The sequence below is a fragment of the Athene noctua genome, chromosome 3 (assembly GCF_965140245.1).
Source record: "Athene noctua chromosome 3, bAthNoc1.hap1.1, whole genome shotgun sequence".
Taxonomy (NCBI): Eukaryota; Metazoa; Chordata; class Aves; order Strigiformes; family Strigidae; genus Athene; species Athene noctua.
Window position 1 is genome coordinate 30,914,632 of NC_134039.1, and position 12,505 is coordinate 30,927,136.

Genomic DNA, 12,505 nt, shown 5'->3' on the forward strand with positions numbered 1-12,505 from the left:
CCTCAGGTCTAGACAGAGTCTCCCCTGTTCAGCAGGATAATTTACCATGCTTCTACTACAGTCTAAGAAAACATCAGTATGAAAAGAAACACTAAAGTCTCCTTCAGATCACCCGTAATGGCAAACTCCTCCCTTCTAGGAAAGACTGTTTTCCTTGGTGGTGAAGGAAACAGCAGTGGTGTGATTAAGAGGCACAGTTCTAAGTCTCCTTTGTGCAAGGTAGTTTAATACTGGTTTAAGATTCATTTAATGGAAGAAGAATATATTTTGGAGGCATATAAGTTAATAGAAAAAACAAGGGAGGAGATTATAATTGTCTCTTCCGTAACAGATACTCTGTTCATTTTGTGTCAGTACACTAGAGAGAAGGAGGTGTAAAGGTTAAGGTGGATTCAGGGACAGTATCTTCATTCTAAGTTCCCCTGTTTTAATTTGTCCTATTTATACACCCACACAACTTCCTTTTCCCTCATTTGAGGTTATATTATATAATAGGGGGAAAGGGAGAAGGAATAAAGTCGCACTTCCTTAAGTATCTGCACATATGGATTCCATTCATATGTGCCTGTTCCTGTGGCATACCAGGAATGGAATCTGTGTGTACAGAACACCTTGGAGAACAGCAGTTACTGGAGGTAAGTAACAAGCTGTTACTGCTGCAAGAGGAATGTAGGCAACAACTGCTGTGAAAACATAAATTCAGAAGGAATGAGCATTGCAGGGTTTGGCAGGAAGATCACTGTCTGTGACTTACTGCTTCATAAACCACAAAGACAAAAAAGCACCAAAATAGATTTAAAAAAAACATAATTCTAGAGGAGATATTTTCACTTTTGCAAAGAACTTTTAAATACTGGTTGATTTAAATTCTACTGAAATCAGAATGCTGGAGACTAAGACATTATGGTTCTTCTGGGACAAATCCTGATGGCTGTAGATGGTGAGAAGCACAAGTTGTATATAATTACTGGAAAAACCTGCCAACATAAGGATAGTGACAGTGTAAGAAACTCAATGAGATGGGGAAAACTGGACTCAAGCTATAAGTGAGCAGGAAAAATCATAGAATTATAGAATTGTTTGGGTTGGAAGGGACCTTAAAGATCATCTAGTTCCAAGACCACTGCCACGGGCAGGGACATCTTCCACTGGACCAGGTTGCTCAAAGCCCCATCCAGCCTGGCCTTATACTTCCAGGCCGAGGGCATCCACAGCCTCTTTGGGCAACCTGTTCCAGCGTCTTGCCACACTCACAATAAAGAATTTCTTCCATATATCTAATCTAAGTCTATCCTCTGTCAGTTTAAAACTGTTACCCCTCATCCTATCTCTAGACTCTTTGATAAAGAGTCCCTCCCCATCTTTCCTGTAGCCCCCTTTAAGTACTGGAAGGCCACTATAGGGTCACCCTGGAGCCTTCCCTTCTCCAGGCTGAAAAACCCCAATGCTCTCAGCCTGTTCTCATAAGGGAGGTGCTCCAGCCCCCTGATCATCTTCATGGCCCTCCTCTGGACCTGCTTGAGCAGGTCCATGTCCTCCTTATGCTGGCAGCCCCATAGCTGGATGCAGTAGTCCAGGTGGGGTCTTACGAGAGTGGAGCAGAGGAGGAGAATCCCCTCCCTCAACCTGCTGGCCACACTTCTCTTGATGAAGCCCAGGATACAGGTGGCTTTTTGGGCTGCAGGCACACATTGATGGCTCACAGCCAGTTTCTATCCACTACTACTGCCAAGTCCTTCTTCTCAGGGCTGCTCTCAATCCACTCTTTGCCCAGCCTATATTTGTGCTTAGGGTTGTCTTGACCCCCCATAAAATCAGATTATTCCATAAAGCAAAGTCATTGTAATTGGGAAGTCAAAGCATGCTGATTTTGTTTTAAAATTAAATTGTCACCTTTGCTTACTTCCCACTACTTTCATTTCCTTTCTGAGGGCAGATTATCTTGTAATTACTGACATGAAGTTAGAATTGAAGTACATTTGGAGAAATAGTTAAACATCTGTTTTATCCTGGCTGTTATTCCTCAGATTGATGGGTCAACCTTGAGGACGATCTGCATGCAGCATGGCCCACTGCTGACATTCCATCTGAACCTGACCCAGGGCACCGCCCTTATCCGATATAACACCAAACAGGAGGCGGCCAAGGCCCAGACTGCACTGCACATGTAAGTCCCCGTGTCCGTTCTTTGTTACTACGTTAGTCATGAACACAAAACATCTGTCCAGTGCCATGATTTGAAAACTCATTTCAGATATCATGGTCGGAAGGGAATCTCTCATTCATTGGCAGAGGAAGAAGAGAAGCAAAGATGCCGTTTGTGTTACTTCAATTACTGGCACAAACTGGCACATACAGAGCTAAGAAGGTGTAAACAGGATGGAATTGTGACCAGTATGCACCTTGCTGTACAATTTTTGCCGTTTTATAAAAGCTTGTGAATTGTTTCAGATACAAATCATTCTTGTATGTGTAATCCAAATGTGTGGGAATCTGCTGTAGTTTTGAGATATACCTGAAATAGTTTAGTTGAAAAGCTGAATATCTTGGTTTTCCAGTTCCTGAAATAGTTTAGTTGAAAAACTGAATATCTTAGGTTTCCAGCTCTTAAGCTTTTTGGAACAGACTGTATGTCTGGTATATTTTGAAAATGTGAGGTTTTGAGACAAAAATGGGGGGGAGGGTGGGAGAGGATATCCATGGAAGGGGGGCAAAGTAAGCCCTTAAACTCAGTGAAAAATTTTGAAGTTATACTAACCTTAACCTGAATTTCACAGGCTTTTAACTTGTTCTTCCTATGTTTTGTTTGAAACATAGCATATGTGCGTTTACCATTTTAGTTACACTGTATGGGTGCTTTCATTGTTCTTGGAGCTAATGTTCAGGATCTTAGTTTAAATTTAGAAAGATTTTGTTGCAGGTATAGTAACGGAATGTTGGGGGCAACAGGGTGGGTTGGTTGGTTTGTTTTGTTGGAGTTTTTTCCCCTTATAATATTGAAGTTCTTGTGCTTTGAGTCAGTTTCACTGTTGAGAACAGCTAAAGTTTTCTGTCCTTGCTCCATTGTGGCAAGCTGATATCGCTGTTGGTTTAGGCACGTAATAGTGTTGTTTCCATGCCTTCTGAATCCTTTGCCCTTACCTTCCAGCTCTAATATTTTTTTTCTTTCATGCACCTTGTCTTCCAGGTGTGTGTTGGGAAACACTACCATCCTGGCTGAGTTCGCCACAGATGAAGAGGTTAGTCGCTTTCTGGCACAAGCTCAGCCCCCTACACCTGCAGCAACCCCAAGTGCACCCACAGCAGGCTGGCAATCCCTGGAGACAGGACAGAACCAGACAGATCCAGTTGGACCTGCTTTGAATCTCTTTGGTGGGTCAACAGGGCTTGGGCAGTGGAGCAGTGGTGGCGGCGGCGGCAGCAGTGGGAGTGATCTCACTGGCGCTTCGTTGTGGGGTCCCCCAAACTATTCTTCAAGCTTATGGGGGGTCCCAAGCGTAGAGGATCCACACAGAATGGGCAGCCCTGCTCCCTTACTACCTGGAGACCTTCTGGGAGGAGGGTCGGATTCAATCTGAACTTAGAACTTTCAACTCTGACCTCGTGACCTTTTTTGGAACAGCAGCAGCACTAACTTGACCTTTTCGTTTTTTTCAACTTGCAATAAATACATTTATAAAAGGAAAAAAGAAAACGGAGAGAGAAAAAAAGGTGGGTCATTGACAGACTGTCTGAGCACATAGTTGCCTCCCTTATATAACTTCAGTTTTTTTGTTTGGAATATGAATCCAAAAAGAGAACATATCACTCTTGAAATACTTGAATCATGAACGCCAACTTAGAAAGACAATGTGAAGCAAGTACACATACCATTTAAATTTAAACACAAAAAATTAAAAAAATTAGTTTCTAGTTTTTCACTTTTTCATGTTATACGGAAGTTGTTGCTAAGAAACATATATACTGAAAAAATAGCTTTTTAACTTTGTTTGCACTGGGTGTGTTTCCGTCCTTAGGTCTACCATGTTGGGTTGGGGTAGGGGAGGGGTTCAAAAGGAAAAAAATGGGGAGGGGGGAGGGGAAGACTTGACGGAGCCTCACTTTAAAAACAAAAAAATTAAACAAAAAATTAAAAAACCCACAAAAAAAAAAAAAAGAAAAAAAAAAACACAAAACAAAACAAAAAAACCAACACTTTGTGATTGGCTGGTTGATAAGTACCAGTGTGTTCTGGCACATGTAACTGCCCACGTGTGCTTGTTTCTGTGTGAGTGCGTGTGCACATGTTCGTGTGTGTGTGCATTTTTTCTCTATATATATATAAAATCTTGAAACGCTGCATTGCTGATGGTCTACGGGCTGGCTGGCCATCTGCATGTCTTGATTCTGAAAACAAGACAGGCATGGTGGAGTCCCTGAGGCTGAAGCAGAATCCAGTTGGGCTGGATGAAAATTTGTCAGTAGAGTTTTTAAAATTCGTTTTTAGCAGGGTGCTATCTTTAGTCTGCGAATCATATTGAGTGGGTAGTTGCTTCCTAGACCTTCTTCTAACCCTGTGGTAGAGCAGAACACTGCCATATCCAAAGGATTTGGTGAGAGGGGAGCCAGTGTTGTCTTTTGAGTAGCAGTGTATTTATTTATTTATGTCTGCATGTGGCGGGTTTGTACTGAGTGAACCCTAGAATGTTTGTTATATAATGCAAGCCATTTTTTTCTTCCAACAAGGGGAAAAGGGGAGGAAAGAAGACATTGCCATTTTTTGTGCGGCTAAGACAAATGTTCTCTTCAGTGTCTCTCAAGATTCAGTACCTTTAAAAAAAGATGAGTGTTTCTTTTCTCCCCCAAACCTATAAATAGGCACCCACATTCGTTGCTGAAGAATCCATCAAAAGCTTGAAAGTCCAGCCCAACCAGATTAGCCTTTTAATTGATTTACTGCTTGTATTAAAACTGACAAAAAATAAATTGTGTCAGCAAATTGCTGGCCGGCCTGCCTCATCTCCTGAAAGCACATGCAGCTAACTCCTTTCTTCGTCCTTCATGGTGAGCGTTACCTGTGCCAGGCCTTGGTGTATTACAGCGCCAGACCATCACTGACAGAAACGTTTACTTACGAATGTTCTTAAACCAGTGTGTACTTCAAACGTTTCCTTTTGTTTCTCTGTGTTGTGTTTTTTCCTGTGTATGTGGTTTTGCTTAGGGAGGTATATAACTAGCAAAGACTTTTTTAAAAAAAAAAGTATTGCACCTTTTTGTTTTTACTTTTTCTGTACTGTTGCTTTTATAATTTCTGTATTTAAGGAAAGGTTTGGCGTTTTTTTTAGCAGCAGTGTAGTAGTACTCTGGGCAGGATAGGGGTGACCTATAATCCACAGTGATAGCCAGTGTGTGCGTGCATGTGTGCGCTGGGAACAAAACTTCTAAGACCTGTTGTTGTGAAAAGAGTTGTAGCAGACTTAAAGGAACATCCCTTGACACAAAGTGGGAAGTCTTTTAGGGGGGTGGGGCAGGGAGAAGAGGGAGGAGAGATGCTGGTACTTTTTCCATAAGTGCTAGGACTTCCATGTGGTGTTGTCTAGCCGTTATACTGTCTAACAAAGTGCCGACATTCTGTACCAGCACATACCTGTCCATTCCAGCCCTCAGTGGTAGCAGCGCTTGGGCTTTATTAGCTGGGGGGTAGGATAGGGGAGTCTCTTCAACATTTTCATTGAAGGATATGACAATGTCTAATACATTTAACTCTAAGCATGGGTTGGGTGGGGAGAAGCAAAACCAGATTCAAGTAACATAGGGGGGTGTGTGTGTGCACGTGCATGCATGTTGTATGTATGCCTGTGTGCTGGGGGTGGGAGGGAAGGGCTAGGGAGTCGCGTGGCTTTTTTTAATTTGCCCTTTCTATGTAAACCCAATGTCACAAGGAAGACTGACTGAGGGAAATGCTGCATATATATACACATGCCTGTAGATTTGTATGCGAAGTGTTAAGTGACAAAAAGTATGAGTAGGTTTGTATTTGTTTAGTAAACTGGAGTGTGCAGCATACTCTGGCCCCTTCTGAGTATACTTTTCTATCATGTCTTCTCCATCCATCCCACCATGCACAAAGAAACAAAATGCTCTCTTCCAACTCCCGTTAGCTAGTGACCCTCTCATGCACTCATCCATAAAGCTTTGTTTCTGCTAGTCTCTGCTCAAAGACCAGCTGTGTTCAGACACAAAGAGCAGGTTCTTAAAAGTCCTGTGCCAGCAGTACTTCCTAGTGAATCACCTTTGGCCTGAGTAAGCCAGTATCTGTTCTGTCACATGATTTGCTATACATGCTGGTTCATTGCTGTGTTCCACGCTCACTTCTCTCTCCCAACCTGCCCTAAGGTCCCTTTTCCTGCACTTTGGGCTAGTTGAGTTCATTGCGATACTACGGTGAAAGCCGGGTGCTAGAGCCCCTCTTGTTTACAAGACATAATGAGGGATTTGAAATATTTAAAAAGAAAAGCTAAATTGTTCTTCCATTGTAAGCTTAAAGGGAAAAAAATTAAAACGTACAAAAAAAAAGACCAAAAAGTGCATATATATATTTTAGATGAAGACTAACTCTGGGAGCATTTAACAGTGTTTTTGTTTTTATTTTAACATTTTATTTTCCTGCTTTAAATTTGCAAGCATTCTCAGGAATTCTAGGGTAGGAAGCCAGTTTTTTGAAGATGGTTTATTTAACCTTATCCTAGATAGATGGCTGTTTCTTGTTGATAAACTTTTACAAGTTCCTGAATCTTCAAAATGTTTGAAAGTTTTTACTTTAAAATAAAAATGCTAAAAAAAAAATAAAAAGAAAAAGAAAAAAAGAAAAAATCTCCAAATGTTACTGTCAAGCAGGGGATCAAGAATTTTAAAGACTCTGTATAAATTAAAATACCTTAAGAAAACTTCTCAATATCAGCAACAGGAATTCTTTGTAATCCTAACAAGTTGTGGGAGAAGAAGGGTTATCATTTATAGTGCTTTGTTACTCATGCAGACATGTGTACAGTTGCATGGAAAAGAGAAGTGTGTGAATGGAAATCTATCGCTTTGTTCCCTCTCAATTGAAACTAAATGAAAATACTATTCCAAGCACCTTTTTAAAAGCCAAGTGAAACTATAAACCTAATTGAAATGCAGTATAGTTTAACTGAAAGAGTCCTCAGTTAGGAGGACTAGCAGGAAATAAGTGATGGTGCTTCTTTAAACCACTTTCTAAAGAAAACCAGTGCTGACAATGTCCACTAATGAAGTGGTTTTGTTATCCTGCCTTTTTCAGTACAGAAGAAGGGAGGGAATATGGAAAAACTCCAGTAAGATGTACATTAGAAATCAGCTTTCCTGTTTTCAGCTGTTTGGTCAGTTTATTCCCCACTTGGAGATTTGCTGCTTGCTTTTCTTCACCCACCCCACCTCCCAGTCTTTCTGTTTTGTTTTATATGAGGGAAATACCTGTTAAACTCTTCTGTTCACCCTATTGCTGCTGGCTGTTAGGGTCAAGGCTGAAGTCTTGAACTTCAGAATTTGGTGTTGAGATGGCCAACCTTTTGTCTCCCAGCTCTGAGGGTCAGGGGCTTACTCTGCCTGAACTGGCTAGGCTCAAACCACAAAAACCGCGCTAGTGCCTTTTTACATGCACCCACATGCCCTACAGTAGGGGAAGGGAGGGAAGATGAGGCAAAGTGAGGCAGTATAGCCACTTCATGGAAATAATGTACCCGTTCTTAAGGAAAAAGAGCATGCTGCATAAGCATGTTGTGCAGTGAGTTACATAACAGTAGTTGAGAACTTTTTATAATTAAAAGAAATCACATGCCAAATTCCTGTCCTTTTCATGTCAGTTGCCCAGTGTTTTCATGTTGTGCTGCATGTACACACCTGAGTGCATACCTGTGTGTTGAAAATAATGCATCAATAATAATACTGCGCTTTAAAAAAAAAAAATCCTGTCATGGTCCAGTAGAAGGAGGGTTTATTTAGGGAGTTTGGGATTTTATTTTATGTTTTTATTTTACAGACATGATTTCTGAGTGCTTTGCCAGAGGCTGTGTTTTATCAAATCAGCAGTGTCCTAAAAGAGGAAATCATAAGTTTTAGTCAAAAAGAGCCCAGGAATGTGACAGTCACTTGGAAGCAGATTGTGACTGACTGTTAAAGGGTTGGCAGTCTTGGAGGTTCAGCAGTCTGCTGTGTCCAAAGCTATTGTAGTACAACAGTCTGCTCCTTTCTCTAAACATGCAGGCCTGCATATGTTGGTGACTGTCTACTCAGTGGTAGTTTTCCTAAATTGTTAAAGCAACATTAATCTTACTGGTTTTCAACTACAGCTGACAGGTCAGTTGCTCTCCAGATTGTATGTAGCTGATCATGATGTTGCTAGTATGGATTAGTCATGGCACTCCCAACCATTGCAAGTGATTTCTGAGCATTGTGCTAAACCAGACATATCTTCCGGGGACAACCATTGCTTAATGTTGTAAATATTCTGCTACCATTTGAGCTCGTAACAGGAAAAAGTCAGCAGGAATTGATGTTAATGTACTTCTGGGTTTTTACAAAACTGTTCCAGGGAGTGAATCAGTGGTAGCATCTAGTTTTGTCTATTGACAAAGAAGGTAGGGAAGAGAGGCAGAGGAAAGCACGGCTTGGAATAGACTATGGACATCCCTTTCCAGATAAAAATAAAAAATAATATCTTTCACTGAAAAACACTTCTTACTTTCTCAAGTGACAAACAGAACCCTTTTTAAAATTTTATTCTTATTTTAGGTCCTCCAGGTTATACAATTTAAACATATATATACTTCACAGGTAGTTTCAGCATTCCTGTTTTTTTCCTGGTTTTGAATCCATCAGTGCTTAATTCATTTAATAAAACAAAACATTTTAGCAGTCTTTTAAGCAAGTATCCATTTGTTACCAGCCACTTTGCTTACCCCACTCTGCAGTGTGTATCAAGCTGGGAGTTTTTTAATGTGTTTCAGAATTCTTTGCACCATTTGAATATTTCATTTTAGCAGTGACAACAAAGTCTAGCAAGAAAAAAAAGTGGGGCACAGCTCAGAAACCTATGTTGAGACCTCTGACATTTACTTTGGAAAGCAGTTTTCGTACTGTGTACTTTGGAAGACACGCCATCTTTTCCCAGTGTTTTTGTGCTTTTACCTGGATGCTTGCCCAGCAGTCTTGAGAGTGGGTTTTTTGCTGGTTTGGGTTTTTTTTCCAATCACAGGGTGCCAGGTTTTTCCTCACAATTTTTTCATTTTGTTTCATGTTAAGTGGTTTGTGTAATGAACAAGCAAGCCAAGTGTGTTTTTCCTCTGCAATATAAACAGAATGTTTTCAACAAACTGCCTGGGATAATCACCTCAAAAATTACATAACAATTGAATCTTTATATTAAGTTGGCCTTTGTTTTTTGGCCATGAAATTTCTAAACATTTATTCCTTAAAACTAACGGCCTATTCTTTCTTCCTAAAAATGCTGCCACATCTTCCACTGTAGTAGTGCATCCAAACAGTACTGTAGGGCTTTTTTGTTTGGTTGGATTTTTTGCTTTGTTCTTTACTATGTATACCTCAAGCTTCTAATTTTGTTTGCTTATTTTTTCTTGTTGACTTCAAGAGGCATACTGTTTCTATATCTGAAATACCCAAATTCGGTAAAGTCTGGTCCAGGAAATCAGGAGTGATCCTCATGTGAATTAGTCCCACTGACCTTAAATGAGTGAGCACTGCTCTGATAAGGTCTCTTTGTGTAAGTAAACCTTAGCTGGATCAGGGCCAAGGTAGCAGATGAGGACCTGTTGTATTTCTAGTGCAACAAGTGTCTGTGCATATATCACGTTCACTGTAAATCTTGTGACCTTAGTATCCAGATTTCTCAAGTGGATTGAAATGCTGGTTTTGTGGTGGAGTTAGCATCTCAGGGTATGAGTCCTGATTAAGAAGTAGTTTTTTCTTTCTAAAGAGGTAAGGTTCCCCTAGCAGAAGCAGCTTTCTTACCTGTAAATGTGCATGCATGTATTTGTGGGCAGGAAAGTAATGCCAAGAAAACATAAGTTGAAATGAACTCTAAAAAAAATATAAATCAAACAAATGCTGTTGAAATGTAACTTTGGTCCTGAGTCTGAAACAACATATGCAGAATCTGTTCGTTTGTCTAAATTGATTTTGCACAAAATACCATTTCAGTTCTCTAGTTTATTTTCTGCTATTTTGCAGTGTTAGGAACTGGTACTGTTAGATCATATCAGTCATTCCTGTGGTGATCAAAATACAGATGTTTAAAACCCAAACACTCTTCCTTTTCTTTTCACCTCCAGTACTAGGCTTCCACCTGTGGCAGAAGGATGTTAACAGTAATAGGGAGAAATATGTAAAGTTTCCCAGTGTAGACAGAGCTGAGTTTCCCTGTTGTCCTGAATTCATATCCAAACCTAGAACACAAAGCAAAAATCATGCTGGAGCAGAGCTTTTGGTTGGGCTAAATGACAGGAGCCTAACTGGAGATTTTTAGCAGCCTTGCTAGTTCATGTCCCTCGCAATGTTTTGCGTAAGTGTCCCATCACTGTAAATACCAGTGTTGCTGAATTTTACCAAAGTTCCCCTGCAGTAGGTAATAGGAAACAGGTCCATTTTGTAGTGACTCGCCAAGCAGAGCTTTGTGTACAGTAGAATTCAAGGGTCTGTCTACATTGCTGTTAAAACTGAGTCAGGGTCCTGTTTAAAATATAGCTCTCTATTTTGTGGTGTTATGTGAGACTTTAAAGTTTGTGATGTAGTAACTATAGCTTCTAATCCTTATATGAAAAGTGATTTAAGGTTTCATCTGTGCTACAAAAAGCGCCACAGCTCCTGATGGTTTGGAGCCTATTTTTAAAACTATTGTCAGGCCAAGATAAGCTGCAGCTTCATCTGTGGCATGCAGCAGACAATGTCCGTTTGCATCCACGGTTTGCGTGCGTCTTGCTTTTCATCGAGCTATGCAGGGAAGTTTTTCTCTAAAAGTCTCCCAGAATCCTGTGCTATATAAGCAAGCTTCTAGCAAATCAAGTGCCCTCTGCAAAGAGCCATTTTTGCCCTGTATGTGTGACAGTTGGGACTGATGACATTCAGCAGTGTTAGGGCTCCTGTTAACTTTGTAGTGAGAAAAGGAGTTTTTGACTTGACTCTGACAGCCTTTCTGTAAATGAATACAGAGCACTCCAGGGGAAAATAAATTAAAAAAAGGGAAGAATGCATTGTGCCAGCCAGCGTTAAGTATTTTTGCAGCAAACATTCTTGACTGTGGTGGGCAGAGGGGAAGAGACTGGAGAAGTTTGCATGGATGCACAATACAAGGAGGCAGTGCTTAGCAAGAAATGTTTCCTTCAGCACTAAATGCCTCCTCTTGGGTATTAGTGTGTGTTGTTACATTCACAGAACTAACTTCTTAATTTTTTTAATCTGTTTGGGTTTTTTTTAATTGAGACAAAGTGGAAACTTCTTCAGTTTCAGATGAAACACAACCATAAGTGAGTATTTTCTTCATCATTTACTGTTGAGCAGTAAGAGCAGGTTGCACAGCTTGTTAGAATAGCTATTTCAGTAACATGGTTATGATACGTGCTTTCCTTCCCCTCCCTCTACCTGCCAGATATGGCTTACCCTTTCTATATAAGGCGCTGTGTGGGTTTTTTTGTTTTGTTTTGGGAATGTGTGGAGAAGAAGCAAAATGAAGTGAAAATGCAAGCCAAGGTAGAACAGCCTTACTTTAGGGGGTAGCCTTACAACAGAGCTTTATAGTGAGTGTGCTGTATTCCAAAATATGTAAGCCAAAAACAAAAAAAGCATTCATTTATGCAAAAAAAAATTTTAAAAGAGGTGTTGGAAGACTTCTTTAATACGTACCTTCTAAAGGTAGAGTAAGGTCTCACCAAGTGATATGTTATTGTGATACTTCTTGCTGGGTCAGTAGGGATGGGTTGGGGTATAAGCGCTTAACATTTTCCTCCTATGTTTTTACAAGCAGTAAGTTAAATGTGGTATTTATGAATGTGCCTTTGTGAGTATAGTGACTGTCTAATTGAGGTGACCACTTGGGCTGGAGGGGAGACAATGGTCAATTTATTCTTTCAAGAGGTCAGACATCGAGATTGCAGCCCACTGGTCCCTTTTGACAAGCAGCATCTTTGGGCTGGTCTCTACACTGCACAATACGTATTCATATGTGGTAGAGATCGGGGTGGGGGGTGCAAAGAGATGTCATGTGATGCACAGAAACTGTTGATAGTTTTAGGCTAGTCTGCCATTGCAGGTTGAGTTTGTATATGTATTATGTGGCTTCTCTTTATGTTTGTGTGCATGAGTGTGAGTGTGTGCAGCTTTATTTTTTGTAAGCACTGGAGAGCTGAAACAGTGATTGATGTTTGAGACAAATTTATACATGTAGAGAAGATGATGTTTTGTAGCTTCTGTTAAATAGTGGGTGCAGGCACACTTT

The 12,505-nt window shown here is 40.5% G+C and overlaps 1 protein-coding gene across 10 annotated transcripts in view; it reads left to right on the forward strand.

Moving 5' to 3' along the window:
• The window catches only part of TNRC6B (trinucleotide repeat containing adaptor 6B), a 134,669-nt gene extending 130,681 nt beyond the window's left edge, over window positions 1-3,988 (forward strand). For all 10 annotated transcript variants that reach the window (XM_074902523.1, XM_074902526.1, XM_074902525.1 and 7 more), the window contains 2 exons: window positions 2,028-2,167; window positions 3,188-3,988. In XM_074902523.1, the coding sequence (XP_074758624.1) occupies window positions 2,028-2,167; window positions 3,188-3,578 (531 nt within the window). In that variant the 3' untranslated portion in view covers window positions 3,579-3,988. The remainder of the gene's footprint in view (window positions 1-2,027; window positions 2,168-3,187) is intronic.
• Window positions 3,989-12,505: the final 8,517 nt, after the last annotated feature.